At 37.0% G+C, this 14,771-nt stretch overlaps 1 protein-coding gene across 1 annotated transcript in view; it reads left to right on the top strand.

Moving 5' to 3' along the window:
* Positions 1 to 3,168: 3,168 nt before the first annotated feature.
* CSTF3 (cleavage stimulation factor subunit 3) overlaps positions 3,169 to 14,771 on the top strand; it is a 70,176-nt gene continuing 58,573 nt past the window's right edge. Inside the window, exon 1 of the mRNA XM_082661263.1 lies at positions 3,169 to 3,348. Coding sequence (XP_082517389.1) covers positions 3,322 to 3,348 — 27 coding nt within the window. The 5' untranslated portion in view covers positions 3,169 to 3,321. The remainder of the gene's footprint in view (positions 3,349 to 14,771) is intronic.

Raw genomic sequence — 14,771 nt, 5'->3', positions numbered from 1 at the left:
CTCAACCACTGCGCCACCAGGGAAGGCCTAGAATGTGAATACTATTCTTAAAGACATGTTCTTACACTAGTTCATTTAAGACAAACTTAGAAAACAGAAAAAAAAAAATTATGTGACACAGAGATAACTACTTTTAATGTTTTGAGGCACTATATATATATATACATATATATATATGTATATATATATATATATATATATATATACACACACACACACAGTCATCCATGGGTATCCCCAATGGATTGGTTCTAGGACCCACCTTCCTGCCCCCTACAGATACCAAAATCTGTGGATGCTCAAAGTGCTTTACATGTATAAAATGTTGTAGTATTTGCATTTAACTTATGACCATCTTTTAAATCCCTTCCAGATTACTTATAATACCTAATACAATGTAAATGCTGTGTAAGTCATTGCAAATACAATGTAAATCCTATGTAAATGGTTGGGAGCAGCAGCAAATTCAATTTTTGCTCTTTGGAACTTTCTGTATTTAAAAAAAAATTTTTTTCAATCGATGGTTAGTTGACTCTGAGGATGCAGGATCCACGGATATGGAGGATGGACTGTGTATATTTACATATATATATACATACACTGTACATCCTATATAATGTACACTATTTTTGTATTCTGTTTCTTCACTTTACAACATCATGTATGTCTTTCTGTCAGTAACTGTACATTAGCATCAGTTTACTAGCTACATGACATTCCATTGTAGAGATGTCTTATGATGTACAGTAGTCTCTGCTGCCCTCCACCACCACCCCCGCCCCCCGGCTCCCCACCATCCACAGTTTCAGTTACCTGCGATCAATCTTGGTCTGAAAATATTAAATGGAAAATTCCAGAAATAAACAATTCTTAAATTTTAAGCTGTGTATCGTTCTGAGTAGTGTGATGAAATCTGGTGCCACTTAGCCGTCTTGGTTACCAGCTTGACTGTGGAGGTATCTCAGTGCTTGTGTTAAGTTAACCCTTATTTTACTTAGTAATGGCCCCAAAATGCCACAGTAGTTAGGCTGGCAATTTGGATATGCCAAAGAGAAACTGTAAAGTGCTTTCTGTAAGTAAAAATGTGAAAGTTCTTGCTTTATCAAGGAAAGGAAAAAAATCATGTTCTGAGGTTGCTCAGGTCCATGGAAGAACAAATCCTGTACCTGTGAAATGGTGAAGAAGGAAAAATAAATTCATGCTACTTTTGCTGTTGCACCTCAAATTACAAAGGTTATGGCCATAGTACGTGGTAACTGCTTAGTTAAGGTGGAAAAGGCATTAACTTTGTACAATTAGATATTCTGCGAGAGATAAAGCGCACGTGCACAAAAGAGCACAATTCACGTAACTTTTACCAGTTTGTTGTTATAATTGTTCTATTTTATTATTGTTGTTAATCTTCTATTGTTCATAATTTATAAATTAAACTATGATAACATAGGTATGTACAGGAAAAAATAGTATATATAGGGTTTGGTACTACCCCCTGTTTCAGGCATCCACTGGGGGTCTTGGAACATAGGATAAGGGAGCTACAGAGGATAAGAGAGAGGGAGGGATTACAGTGTTTAACTAGTCCTCTATTGTTGGATGGTGCAATAAACATCTGTAATATACACCCTTTGCTCATGTGTCTGATTTCTTGGAAGTGTAAGAATTCAGGCTGTAAAATGTAAAATAGATAGCTAGTGGGAAGGAGCCACACAGCACAGGGAGATAAGCTCAGTGCTTTGTGACCACCTAGAGGGGTGGGAAGGACACATAAGAGGGAGGAGATACGGGGGATATATGTTTATGTATAGCTGATTCACTTTGTTATACAGCAGAAACTAACACACCATTGTAAAGCAATTATACTCCAATAAAGATGTTAAACAACAAAAAAAAGAATTCAGGCTGTGGAAAGGGCAGAGGTGGAAATATGAGCAGAGGCATGGGAGACTGAAAAGAATAAGGAGTGTATGGGAAAGGCTGAATAGTTTACTTTGGACCATTGGCCACTGTAGACGATAGGGTGTTATAAGTCTTATGATGATGCTTGAAGGTAAAAGAGTTTGAGAAGACCTGCTCTCACTTAATCTTGGACTATGCCAAGTACAGTTCCAAGCACTTTTACATGTATAACTTATTTAAATTGCAGGTACTGGGAATTCCCTGGCAGTCCCGTGGTTAGGACTCCACACTTACACTGCTGAGAGTGCAGGTTTCATCCCTGATGGGGGAACTCAGATCCTGCAAGCCTCGTGAAGCGGTAAGAAAAAAGCAGGTATTGGGCTTCCCTGGTGGCGGAGTGGTTGAGAGTCTGCCTGCTGATGCAGAGGACACGGGTTCGTGCCCTGGTCCGGGAAGATCCCACATGCCGCGGAGCGGCTGGGCCCGTGAGCCATGGCCGCTGAGCCTGCGCGTTCGGAGCCTGTGCTCCGCAACGGGAGAGGCCACAACAGTGAGAGGCCCGCGTACAGCAAAAAAAAAAAAGCAGGTATTATTATTACTCGTAATTATAGGCAAGGAAACTGAGGCACAGAGATGTTTAATTGCCCACGGTTACCCATCTAGCGAGAGATGACGCCAGGTTTCAAATGAATGCAGGCTGGCTCCAGAGCCGAAGCGCTATTATCAAGAACCATGGTGGGATGCTGAGCTTAAAACCTGGGCCTTACTCACTTCAAACCTTAGACACATGAGTAAACGGTGACGGATAAATTAAGATGGGCTTGATCTGTCCCTTTAATACCGCAAAAGCGTGAAGAGCATTAGCTGAGACCATAGAAAACTTCATAGATTCCTTATCTCCAAAATATAGGAAGCATTTAACACTTAGCATTGCTCAATAAGATGGCCAGCTTGCCTGAACTGAACCGATTTGCAGACTTCAACAGTGAAGAGGCGCGCTCCACAGCTTGATAATTAAATTCCAAAAGGCGCGCGAGCCTCCGTGGAAAACAGTTTCCCGCCTCCCAGCCGGTTGCAGCTCGCTCAGCAACAGCCTCTCTACTCGAAGGCCGTGACGTCCCGCGCTTGCATTGGGCCCGCCCCCTGGGATATTTCTGCTTCTGCGCGGTTGAGTAATCGATGATTTTGCTCTCTTAACTCCGCCCTCTGCCCCGGAAGTTAATGCAGAAGCCACACACCCCTCCTTGGCCGGCCCGGGCGCAGCCATTTTAATTCATATCTGAGTGGGCGGTGGCGGTTCTTGTTGGCGGTCTGGCTCCGCAGGGCAGGGGGCAATTTTAGTTGTTTGGGGGTGGTTTTTAGTTTAATTTTTCTTTTGTAGCTTGGCATCGCGGGCCAGTTCGCACGTTCTAGTCGTCTGAGGCCATGTCAGGAGACGGAGCCACGGAGCAGGTGAGGAAGGAGAGTGGTGGGGCCTCGTGGCGACCTCTTCTCTCTCCGTCTCTGTTCGTCCGAGTTCTCCAGCCATGTTCGCTGAGGAGAAATCAAGGGTCTAATGAACCCGAAAGACAGGGTTCAGAAGTACGGTGGTAATGGGGAGCAAGATCTGACTGAGATTTAAAACTTTTTTGGCTTCTCTGTCTTAGGCGTTAAGATGAACAAATATTTGATTTAGACAATAGCGAGGAAGCTACTTCGTCCTGTTTAGATTCATGGGACTTCTCCGGTGAGAGTCCTTCCTTTAATACCATTTTGGTGTTAAGGGGTTAGGAATTGATTGTTTTAACGTGTACTCGCTGTTTTCGAAGAACTTGACAGTGTTCCCTTCACCGCCTTTCCGATATATACTGTACCCAGAAAAAGGTTTGAGAAGTAATTTAAGATGAAACTAACCTGGAGAAATAGACTTTTGCATGAGCGAATGAAGAAGGAAGCAGTTTAGGAGTAAGAGCATCGTTATGCTAAGATTTGGGAATTTTGTGGCTTTCTCCTGCTCCTTCCCTTTCTTCTGTCAGCATTTCATTTTCATTTTTCCAACGAAACAAGTAAGTGTAGAATTTGATAAATCGGAAATGAGAAGTATGTTTGGGCCACTGTAAGTAAAAGCATCTGTTTTTTAGTACTGGATATGTGATATCTAAGTATTTTAAAATTCAGATTCTTAATTAAATGATTTGTTTCTTTTGCTCATTATTCAGAATTTTGTAGGATAGTATTTACCTTTGAGTTTGAAAGAGGAAACTGGTGTTTTATGGAAGCTGTCAATTTTCGTTTCAAGTCTGGTATGTTTAGGTAAATAGTTTTTAAAATGGAGGCTAGCTAGACTGCAGTCTCAATTTCCTGAAATTTCCCATTGCCATAGAAACGAAATACACTTAGGTTTTCGTTTTTGAAGTCCCCAGCTTTTAACGTGGGGGCTGTTCTTGGAGGTTGACAGAGATGAGGCAGAACTGGCGTGTTCCTATTGAATAGGGTGACTGTAAATTTTATTATGTCGGGAAAGTTTGGCTAAACTGAATTTTGTGTTTGCTCGTCGACTGATTTCAGTCCTGAAATTTTCACAGTATTTACATTTTACATGCTGTTAGAATGCCCAAGAATGCCAAGTCTTAAAATCGTTATGTCAAGTCTGTTTTTGTATACCTACCCTTTTTCTGGGCTCATGTTTTGTCACCTGAAAGTAGAGGAGGAGTAATGTACTGAGGTGTTCATTGAAAGCTTCCCGAATTCATTGTTAATTTTTAAATTTATCTAAAATTGTAAACACACTGAAATGTTGCCATGACCTTTCATTTCAGAACTGTGGTGTTTTAAGTGGGAGCGAAGGTGGTAAAAATTTAAAGAAAAAAATTTCACCCAAAAGTTTTTATGTGTAAAGTTTAGGACAAGGAAAAGTGCAGTGAACAACTGCAGTACAGTTCTTCACCTAGAATCGACAGTTGTTGAGTGTTTTGCCATATTTGCTTTATCTCCTTGTATATATTTATTTGAAAGTAAGTGACATATTCAGCCCCCCTTATTTCAGCATTCTCTTATACAGTATAAGGCATTATTGCTGTTATATAACCATTATACCATTTCCCACCTAAGAAAATTAATAGCAATACCGTATCATTACTAAAAGTAAGTCCTAAGAATGTGATTCATAGGGTTTTATTATTTTAAAAATCAGAATCTACACTAATATGTATAAAATGGATAACTAATAAGAACCTGCTATGTAAAAAAATTAAATTAAATTAAAAAAAATCAGAATCTAGTCTAGGTTAGTTGCATCATTTGGTTATGTCTCTTGAATCGTTCTTCTTTTTTCTCCCCTAGGATATTTATTGTCTATTTGAAGAATCCAGAACAGTTCTCTTGCAGAACTTCTCATTTTATGTCTGGGCTTATTTGATTTGTGTTTGTGTGGTGTCATTTAACTTGTCCCCTCATCTTCTGTATTTCCTGAAAATTATGGTTATGTCTAAACTCAGAGCTTTGATAGTATTCAGGTTAAATATTTTTGTGTAGAATACTTTATAACATCACATCAAAAGGCACTTCATGCTAGGTTCCAGTGTTAGTAATGGTTAAGTTTGCTCACTTGGTCAGGGTTAGGGTAATGACTGCTGGATCTCTTCATTGTAAAGGATTATTTTCCCCTTTGCAGTTAGTAATCTGTGGGTTGATAACTGTGTTCCTCAATAACCTTTTATCTAGTTATTTATCATCAATTGATAATCTTTAAATAAATCAGTTGTTTCCTTGAAAGTGGCAAATGGTGGTTTTTAAAAAAATCCTATTCTGTCTCTACTTACTGGCTCATATTTTTTCCTCAAAGATGAAATTCCTTTTTTCTTTTCCCCTCCTTTTAAAAGATTGAGGATAGCTGTGGATTCATGGGGTTTCTCTGTATTTACTATGTTAAAATCAGCTATAACCTTTTCTTTTTCTTTTCTTTTTTTTGTTTTTTAAATGCTTAACTTGTCCTAGCCTTTATGGTGCCTCCTATATGCTATATATTTTTTCCATCAGTCAGTAAGACATGTTTTGACATCTGATGATCAACAGATAGTTATCTTCATATAATCTTTTAAACTCTTTAAAGATACATTTCAAACATGCAAGAAAAAAAGAATAGTATAACGTATGATGTTTCTATCATAGAGCTTCAACTCACAGCAAAACATGTTTTCTCCATACTTTCACTTACTCTCCCCACCTCTATTACTTTGAAGCAAATCGCAGATGCTGTATTATTCAACTTTAACTGAAATGGTAATTAAATGATACCTTAAAAAGTGACATGATCAAAAATAGGAATCAGCTCGCTTGATGTGTAAGGCAACAGTTAATGAAAATTTAGAGGAAAAATGAGATGATGGACAAGGAAAAAAAAGACTAAACAAAACTGAAGAATAATAAGAAAAACATCAAAACCACTCTGAATCATGGATTTGCTTTGGAAAGATGGTAAGGGTGGGATAGAGAAAGAATCCTGTGAGATATGAATTACAGATTTATTTTAGCTGGTTAGCATTGAAACTCAAAAAAAAGTTTTGTTCAGTAAACCTGATAATATCTTAAATTTGTTATTCAAAAATATAGATGGTCCTTTCTTCGTACTGAATCTCTAGACTTGTGCTGTATGAAAGAGGGAAGTGATTGTAGACAAGCAAAATCACAGCTAAGGTTTATTGTGATTTTTTTTTTTTTTTAACTCTTGTAAGGAAGTTCTGTTTTACATTTAGAGGGCTATTTAAATTACCTTGCAGTTTTGGTGCGTATTCTTCTGGAGCTTCGTGTTTACTGTTTTTGTCAGTTTAATGGTGACAAAACCACCTGCATATAGGTTTTGTTAGGTTTTCCCCCTAACAAAAGCACATCTGGTTCCCGTGTGGAATTATGGCTATATTTTTATCGTGTACATTTTTTTTTTACTGCTTGATTCAACTTCTGATCTCATTCTTCACTCCATTTTACCTTGTGCATCACCTCTACAGAATTTAATAGGCTATTGGTTAGAGTTTCTCCACTGGGTTTTGAGTTGAAAGGCTGCCTTAGTTATTCACCATTGCACCTTAAAAACCTAGAAACACTGTTTTGATAATTAAAGGTGTTCACTAAATAAATGGATAAATTTTTGCATTCAGGCTATATGTTACAAAATTTTAAAGAATTGTATCTTTTGGGAATACAGGTGCTTATAATTATTGTTAATAATTAATACAAAGTAAAATATTTTGGGGCATAAGAGTGAATGGTTTCTCAAGTTTTGTTATATGTATTTGGCCAAGTCAATTCCCATGAACCTTTAAGTCCCTAAAATTCTGTTTCTACACTTTTGTGTTTTAGGAATAAGATTTGAGTTTTCAAACAATTCATAGCCTATTCTAGAATTAGGAAGGCCTAAAGTATAAAAAGAATGATCCTTACTTCGGAAAAATTGCATGACTTGAAGGAGCACAAATTAATTGCCAATAATTCTTAACAAAAGGGGAATTTAGGGCCATAAATAATTGTTTTGCTTTGGGTGAAAAATAAGTTTAGTAAGATATAGAAAATATGAAAAATATGTGTTCGATTATATACTTACTAATGAGGAAAGAAAGATGAAACACTCAATGTTGAAACCTGATTTATTTTGTTGAGTAACCATTAATACCTAGTAGGGCTTAAAGGGAAATAGTGCCAATTTTAAACCCAAGTGGATGTGTGTGGAGGTTAGAAGAGGGAGGGAAAGGCCAAGAATATATGTTATAACAACAGTGTGTTCTTTGGATCCAATTATTCTTATCTGTTGTTAACAAAAGCTTTCTGTAATAGCCTTTCCTACTTTTTCCCCCCTCCTATTTTAAGATACTTAGTATAATAGTTTGGGGCAGGCAAATTTGATTTGATCTTATTGTTAATACTTCTTGAGGAAACTGACTACATAGAATACTCTATTTGGCAGTAATTATTCCTAAGAGAGATTGATCTGTGTTTACAGAAATATTGGTTTTCCTGAGAAGTACAACAGAAGGAGATTGTGTTAGAAGAGATTGCATTCCCTCAGCATTAGGAATACAGAAATTTACATCCTAGGTAGACCTTCCAGAATGGCAAAATCTGTTCAGATGTTTGTACCTATTCAGTGGATGATTGGAAAAAACAGTTCATAGTTTTAAGCTTTTCTGCCATTGTCTCTAAATCTTTATTCCTCTTTAGACAAGACCTAGTTGTGAATTTGAGTCTTTTTGTTTTTACTGAACAGTTGGTAATGGTGTGAGAATTGATTTTAAAATAGATTTTAGTTAAACAAATGTTTATTTTTAGATTAATGGATAGGTTATAATCAGCAGTAAATATTGAATAAAACCAGAAGCGTAAAGCTGTGTCTAATTGTTGTTTTCTAATGTTTCACTTAGTTTATCAAGTGAATTAATATTTTGGCTACTCCTGGTCTGAAGCTGCATTTTTCAAATTCTAAAATATTAAGACTTTTATTTATAGTTTGTAGCTGTTTGTTTCCTGGGGGATGAATAAACAAATTTAATAAGCAAATATGATAAGTATAATTATTTAGACCAATAACCATTAGCCTATTTTTTCTTTAAGTTTTTGAATTGTTTGCATGTTTAGTAGATTTTAGTCTTTGGAAGGTTTGAATGGATTATATACAGGATACATATTCAGATTCATTCACAAAAAACATCTACTAGAGTTTTGTTGCATTGGTAAAGGAACATAGGACTAAGCTGGCGTCCAGTATTAATGTCATCTGTCACATAAAATGCTTAATTCTCTAGGCATATGAATCGACTCAGTTATTACTTGCAGATAGTCTTGCAGAGCGCTACCCTAGTCTACTTTTAACTTTGAAAAAAGACTACCAAGACAGACTTAAGAGTTGGAATGTATGTATTTGCAGTTTTCTTAATGTTTTAACAGCAACAACAAAAGGAATGACTTAGGTCTGATTCCACTTTATTTTTGAGGAAACACCACATTTGGAAAAAAATATATTTACAGAACAGATGGATTAGGTGGTGTTTCTCAGAATGGAGTCCATGGTCCATTGCATCACATTCACTTAGGTGCTTTATAAAAGTATAGGTGCCGGGCTTCCCTGGTGGCGCAGTGGTTGAGAGTCCGCCTTCTGATGCAGGGCACACAGGTTCGTGCCCCGGTCCGGGAGGATCCCAAATGCCGCGGAGCTGCTGGGCCCGTGAGCCATGGCCGCTGAGCCTGCGCGTCTGGAGCCTGTGCTCCGCAATGGGAGAGGCCGCAGCAGTGAGAGGCCCGCGTACCGCAAAAAAAAAAAAAAAAAAATGTATAGGTGCCTATACCTCAATTTCAGACGTACTATCAATGTAATAGATTCTGTAGGTGAGGCTGAGAATCTTCATTGGAAATGAGTATCACATGTGATTTTTATGTAAATGAAAGTTTGCAAATCACTTAGGTTAGGGATTGAAGCTACTTGGACCTTCAAAGTTGGTTTTGAATACATTGATAAAATAAATGGAGAGGGCTTCCCTGGTGGCGCAGTGGTTGAGAGTCCGCCTGCCGATGCAGGGGACACGGGTTTGTTCCCCGGTCCGGGAAGGCCCCGCATGCCGCGGAGCGGCTGGGCCCGTGGGCCATGGCCGCTGAACCTGCGCGTCCGGAGCCTGGGCTTCGCAACGGGAGAGGCCACAACAGTGAGAGGCCCGTGTACCGCAAAAAAATAATAATAATAATAAATAAATAAATAAATAAATGGAGGAAAAAATTGCAGATTATTTGAGGATGGTTAGGCCTTTGATAGTATTTTTACTGATTTTTCTCTCCCTACTATATTTAGTCACTCATTATCCTTAATAGTGGAAAGTACTCATTACAAAACTAGTTTTGAGACTCTTCTCTGCTTGTTCTGTTGCAAAACCCAGCAAAAATCTTGGTCAAAAAGCTAATATAGGTTTACATCCTTTAATTTACTGCATTCCTCCCTGCATACTTTTGATGTTTATCACTTGGTTTAAATTTTCACTGACCTCTTGTTTAACTTAATTTCCATATGACCTCCAGCATAACACCCTCCCCCATTTACCACAAAAATAGCTATTTGGAGAAAGAGAAGTACCCTTTTTTTCCTGTCCAGGTTTTACTTCCCTTGTGGAAATGGAAAGAAGGAATTAAATTAGATTATAAATTATTTAATCATTAATATAATAGTGTCTGTCACTTCTCCACACCACACGCCATTAACAACCACCTGATATAAATTAAGCTATCGTATAGAAAGAAAGTGGTTTGCAGCTTAACTCGGTTTCCCAGAGGCTACATGACATATCCACAGTTATACGAAAAGGCTATTAAAAATGTTGCTCCCTTTTCCAACTACATAATTGTAGTTTTGTGGTCTTATACTTCATCAAAAACAATATATTGCAAAAGGTTGAAAGCAGAAGCAGATGTCTTCTATTCAGCCAGACATTAAAGAGATCAGAAAAATGTAAAACAGCGCCATTTTCACTATTTTTTTTAAATTTTGGAAAATATTTTAAAATAGAAGTTTATTTTAAATGAATTAACACATTAAAATCTTTACAGTTTTAATTTTTAGTATGATAATGTTGATTTAACCCCCACATTTTAAAAATAGTCTCTGGGTCCTCATTTTTAAGAGTGCAAAGTGATTCTTTATAAGAAGTTTGAGAACTGTTGAAAGGAGCCTGTGAGACAATGTCATAAGTTCTATTTCTGAGTTAGCTTCACAAAACAAAAGGTTAAATATAGAAAGTAAAAAGACAACCAGGTGAATGGGAGAAAATTTTTGTATATCGTATATCCAATAAAGGACTAGTATATAATATGTAAAGGACTCTTGCAGTGCAATAACAAAAAAGAATTAAAAATGGCAAGCAATCTGAAAAGACCCTTCTCTAAATATATACGAAAGCCAATAAGAACATGAAAAGTGCTGAACTTCATTAGCCACCAGGGAAATAAAGATCAAAACCACAATGAGTTATCACTTTACCTGCTCGGATGGTTATACTCATCAAAAAGATGGATAATAACAAGTGTTGGTGGGGATGTAGAGAAATTGGAGCCCTCACACTGGTGGGACTGTAAAATGGTTCAATCGCTTTGGAAAACAGTCTGGCAGTTCTTCAAAATGTTATGCAGAGGTTTGCTTTTTGACCTAGCAATTTCACTTCTAGGTATATACCTAAGTAAAAAGAAAACACAAAACGAATTCCACTCAAAAACTGGAAATAATCCAAATGTCCATCACCTGATTAATAATAAAATGTGGGATATCCATGCAATGGAATACTTAGCAATAGAAAGGAAAGTACTGATATATGATAAGCATGAACCTTGCAAACATGCAAAGTGAAAGTCAGAAACAAAACACATTGCATGATATCATTTACATGAAATACCTGCACATCTATAGAAACAAAGTAGATTGGTGGTTGCCTAGGGCTAGGGGGATTGGGAAACGGGATTGCCTGTTAATGGGTACCGGTTTTTATTTAGGGTGATAAAAATGTTTTAAAATTTATTATGATGGTGAATATACTAAATTTAAGCCATTGAATCTTACACTTTAAATGAGTGAATTGTATGGAATGTGATTATGTCTTAATAAAGCCATTATTAAAAATGAAAAAGGTCAAACATGTATAATGTATCCTATCTCCATACTTTAAGCCAGTTGTACACGGGTTATTATTCACATAGAAAAGTTGATATTTTAGCAGTACACTACGACTAGAAAAACAGTTCATAGAACAGGTACTGGAGGTAGTTCCCCAGCAACATTTTCGCCTTATACAAAAAAAAGTCCGTCGTCTACTTCACAATTTTTTCTGATTTTTGTACCCGTTTGAAATAGTATATGTTGGTGTGTATGTGTATGCTCCTTACAGTTGTGTTATTTTTCTGGTTTTTAAAATTGTGCAAATCAAAGAAGTTCCCACTGTCCTACTAGTATCATTAAATGTGCATGCCTTGGGAACTGAACTAGTCCAGCTTTTGTTTTGCTCATTTGATTTGGGGCCCATCCTACTCCCCATTATCATCCCCCTGAAGAATGATAATGGGATTACAGATATTCCAAAGACAAAAGCTGGATTTTGATAGCGTTTCTTTATGGTAATGTTTTTGGGACATGTAAGCATGAGACGGCTCTTCTTTTGCTATAACTAAGGAGAGTTCTGACCTCATTCCATTACAAATGGGCACTGAAAACTTGGAACAAGTTTTCTTAAAGTGACCTATTTCTCTGATCTGGCAACAGATTCAGGAAATAATATTACAAGTCCATTCCTTATGGAGACTCAGTCTCCTTGTGGATACTAGAAAACTGTTCAATTTTCATTTGCTTTACAGCAGTGTGGTAACCAGGCCACAAAACAAAAATGTTATGCTCTTGGTTAGCCAATTGACTCATAGCTGTGGTGATGGATGACTTTTTATTGTGAGAATTAAATGTGGCCTTTAACTACCAGAGGATACTCTTGGCCATTTTGGTTACCTTCTGTTGTTAATTAATTGATTGAGAATTATCTAAATAGATTGTTTTATGAATATTTAACTACATCCTTGTCCAGAGGAAAACATTTAGGGTTATAAGAGATTCTGTGAAGAGCTGAGCCATAGTTCTGCTGGATTCTAACTGGACTTCGGGCAGATTCATGTAAAATTTAGTTATATTTTTTATTATGAAATGGGGTTATCAGTTGCTTAACGAAGAGTGACAATGCCTAACATAGTAGATGCTCAATAGATGTTTTTTTAATATCTGATCCAACATCCTTTCCATGGGGTTCTTGGGTCCCTGGTAACCTCTTCCCTCAGGTGTCTGTGGATAGAATTTTAGGGGTTCTCTGAACTTGAATGGGCAAAATAAAAGTTTTCACTAATCTCTAACTGAAATTGAGCCTTTCCTTCTATTACGAATGTAGGCAAGAAACCACACTAGTAGCGTTAGCAATAGCTGTGTGACTGGGACAGATGTATTCAAAGTACTGTTGGCACTCATCACTAGACTCGCCACTAGATTTTGTTGTGTTAAGTATTTATTACAATATAAACTTTGTTTAAAAATATTTTGATAATTACATTTCAGTATAATTGGTTTCCTTTGAAATCCTGCATAGTTTATTTTGTGTATTTAAGAACATTATGCCTAGAAAGGCCATAGGCTTCTCTAGATTGCAGGAAGTTTCAGCAGCACACACAAAAAAAGTTTGGAATCCCTAGGGAGCCATAATTTTCAACTGAGGCTGCACATTAGAACCTCCTGGAGAGTTTTTTTTTTTGAGCATCTTTTTAAATTCCCTTTACCCCAGGTGATTCTGATGTGCTGCCAGCGTTGAGAATCACTAAGTGAATGGCTTGTTTTATTTTGTAAGGAGACATTTATACTTGCTGCAATTATGCTGGTCAGATATTAGATGCTATCTTCTGAGTTTCTCTGTTCTTTTGCAGATTATGGCATACATTATCTAATTTTGGTAGGTTAATTTTCAGCAAGTGGATTTGAGTGATTTGGCCTCCCACCAGACTGCTTTGAAACACTAATTGTTAGCATTGATTAATTTAGCTGATTTTTAATTCCTGATTTAAAGTTCCTGTATCACATTTACTTCTTATTTTACCGTTAACATATTATAGTTGATATCTTACGAATCCTAGTTTATTTTAAAGTATTTTTAAAGTTTGTCAAGAAGTAAACCGTTTGAAAGAAATCTTATTTTGTTGTATCCCAAGTGCCCATTCAGCAATGTCTGGCACACACTAGGCACTGAACAAATATTTCTCAGGTGAACAGTAAAAATTCAAACAGCAGAAGAGTATACAGTGTGTGAAGTACGCTTGTATGTGCTGTGTGTGTCTCCCCATCCACTCCTGTTTTTTTAACCAGCTATTATGGAGATTGTTTGATGTTGCTGTTTATAGAGCTGCATTGCTTTGTTCCTTTTAGTGACTACGGATTCCATAATTTATTTAGCCAGTTCTTTTACACATGATTATTTAAATTATTCCTAGTCTTACACAACAACAAACAGCCACATAGCTGATTACTGTCCTGTGTACATCTTTGTGTACGTGTAGAGTAGGGTAAGTTGTCAGAACTGGAATTCAGGGTCAGATATTCATGTTAAATTTTGGTCAGTACTACTGCTTGTTCCTGCCAACAATTCGAGAATGTCTGTTTCTATTGATATATATCCTTGCCAGTGCAATGTTAATTATAAAACACCTTTGTGGGTGCTTAAAACTTAACCTTACAATGCAGGGGGTGCAGGTTCAATCCCTGGTCAGGGTGCTAAGGTCCCACGTGCATGGCCCCAAAACCAAAACATAAAACAGAAGCAATATTGTAACAAATTCAATAAAGACTTTAAAAATGGTCCACATACGAAATGAGTAGCGTTGACATATATACACTACCAAATGTAAAATAGATAGCTAGTGGGAAGCAGCTGCATCGCACGTGGAGATCAGGTCAGCGCTTTGTGACCACCTAGAGGGATGGGATAGGGAGGGTGGGAGAGAGACGCAAGAGGGAGGGGATATGGGGATATATGTATACATATAGCTGATTATACAGCAGAAACTAACACAACATTGTAAAGCAGTTATACTCCAGTAAAGATGTTAAAATGGTCCACATCAAAAAAAATCTTTAAAAAAACCCAGAAACACCCTTGATCTCTGTCTTGTGACTTACATTTGTATTGCTTTCGAGTGTTTAAAGTTCATTGTTCTTTTTCTATGAACTGTTCGAATTCTTTGCCCATTTTCTCTTTGAGTTTCTGATCTTTTAGTGACTGGACTTTATATTAATAAATTTAATACTTTGCCATGTGTGTTGAGGGTATTTTTTAAGTTCGTCTTTTCACTGTCAT

Source organism: Grampus griseus (assembly GCF_964374135.1).
Source record: "Grampus griseus genome assembly, chromosome: 8".
NCBI classification, from domain to species: Eukaryota; Metazoa; Chordata; class Mammalia; order Artiodactyla; family Delphinidae; genus Grampus; species Grampus griseus.
Note: the sequence above shows the minus strand (reverse complement) of the source record. Positions and strands in the feature narration are given on the sequence as shown.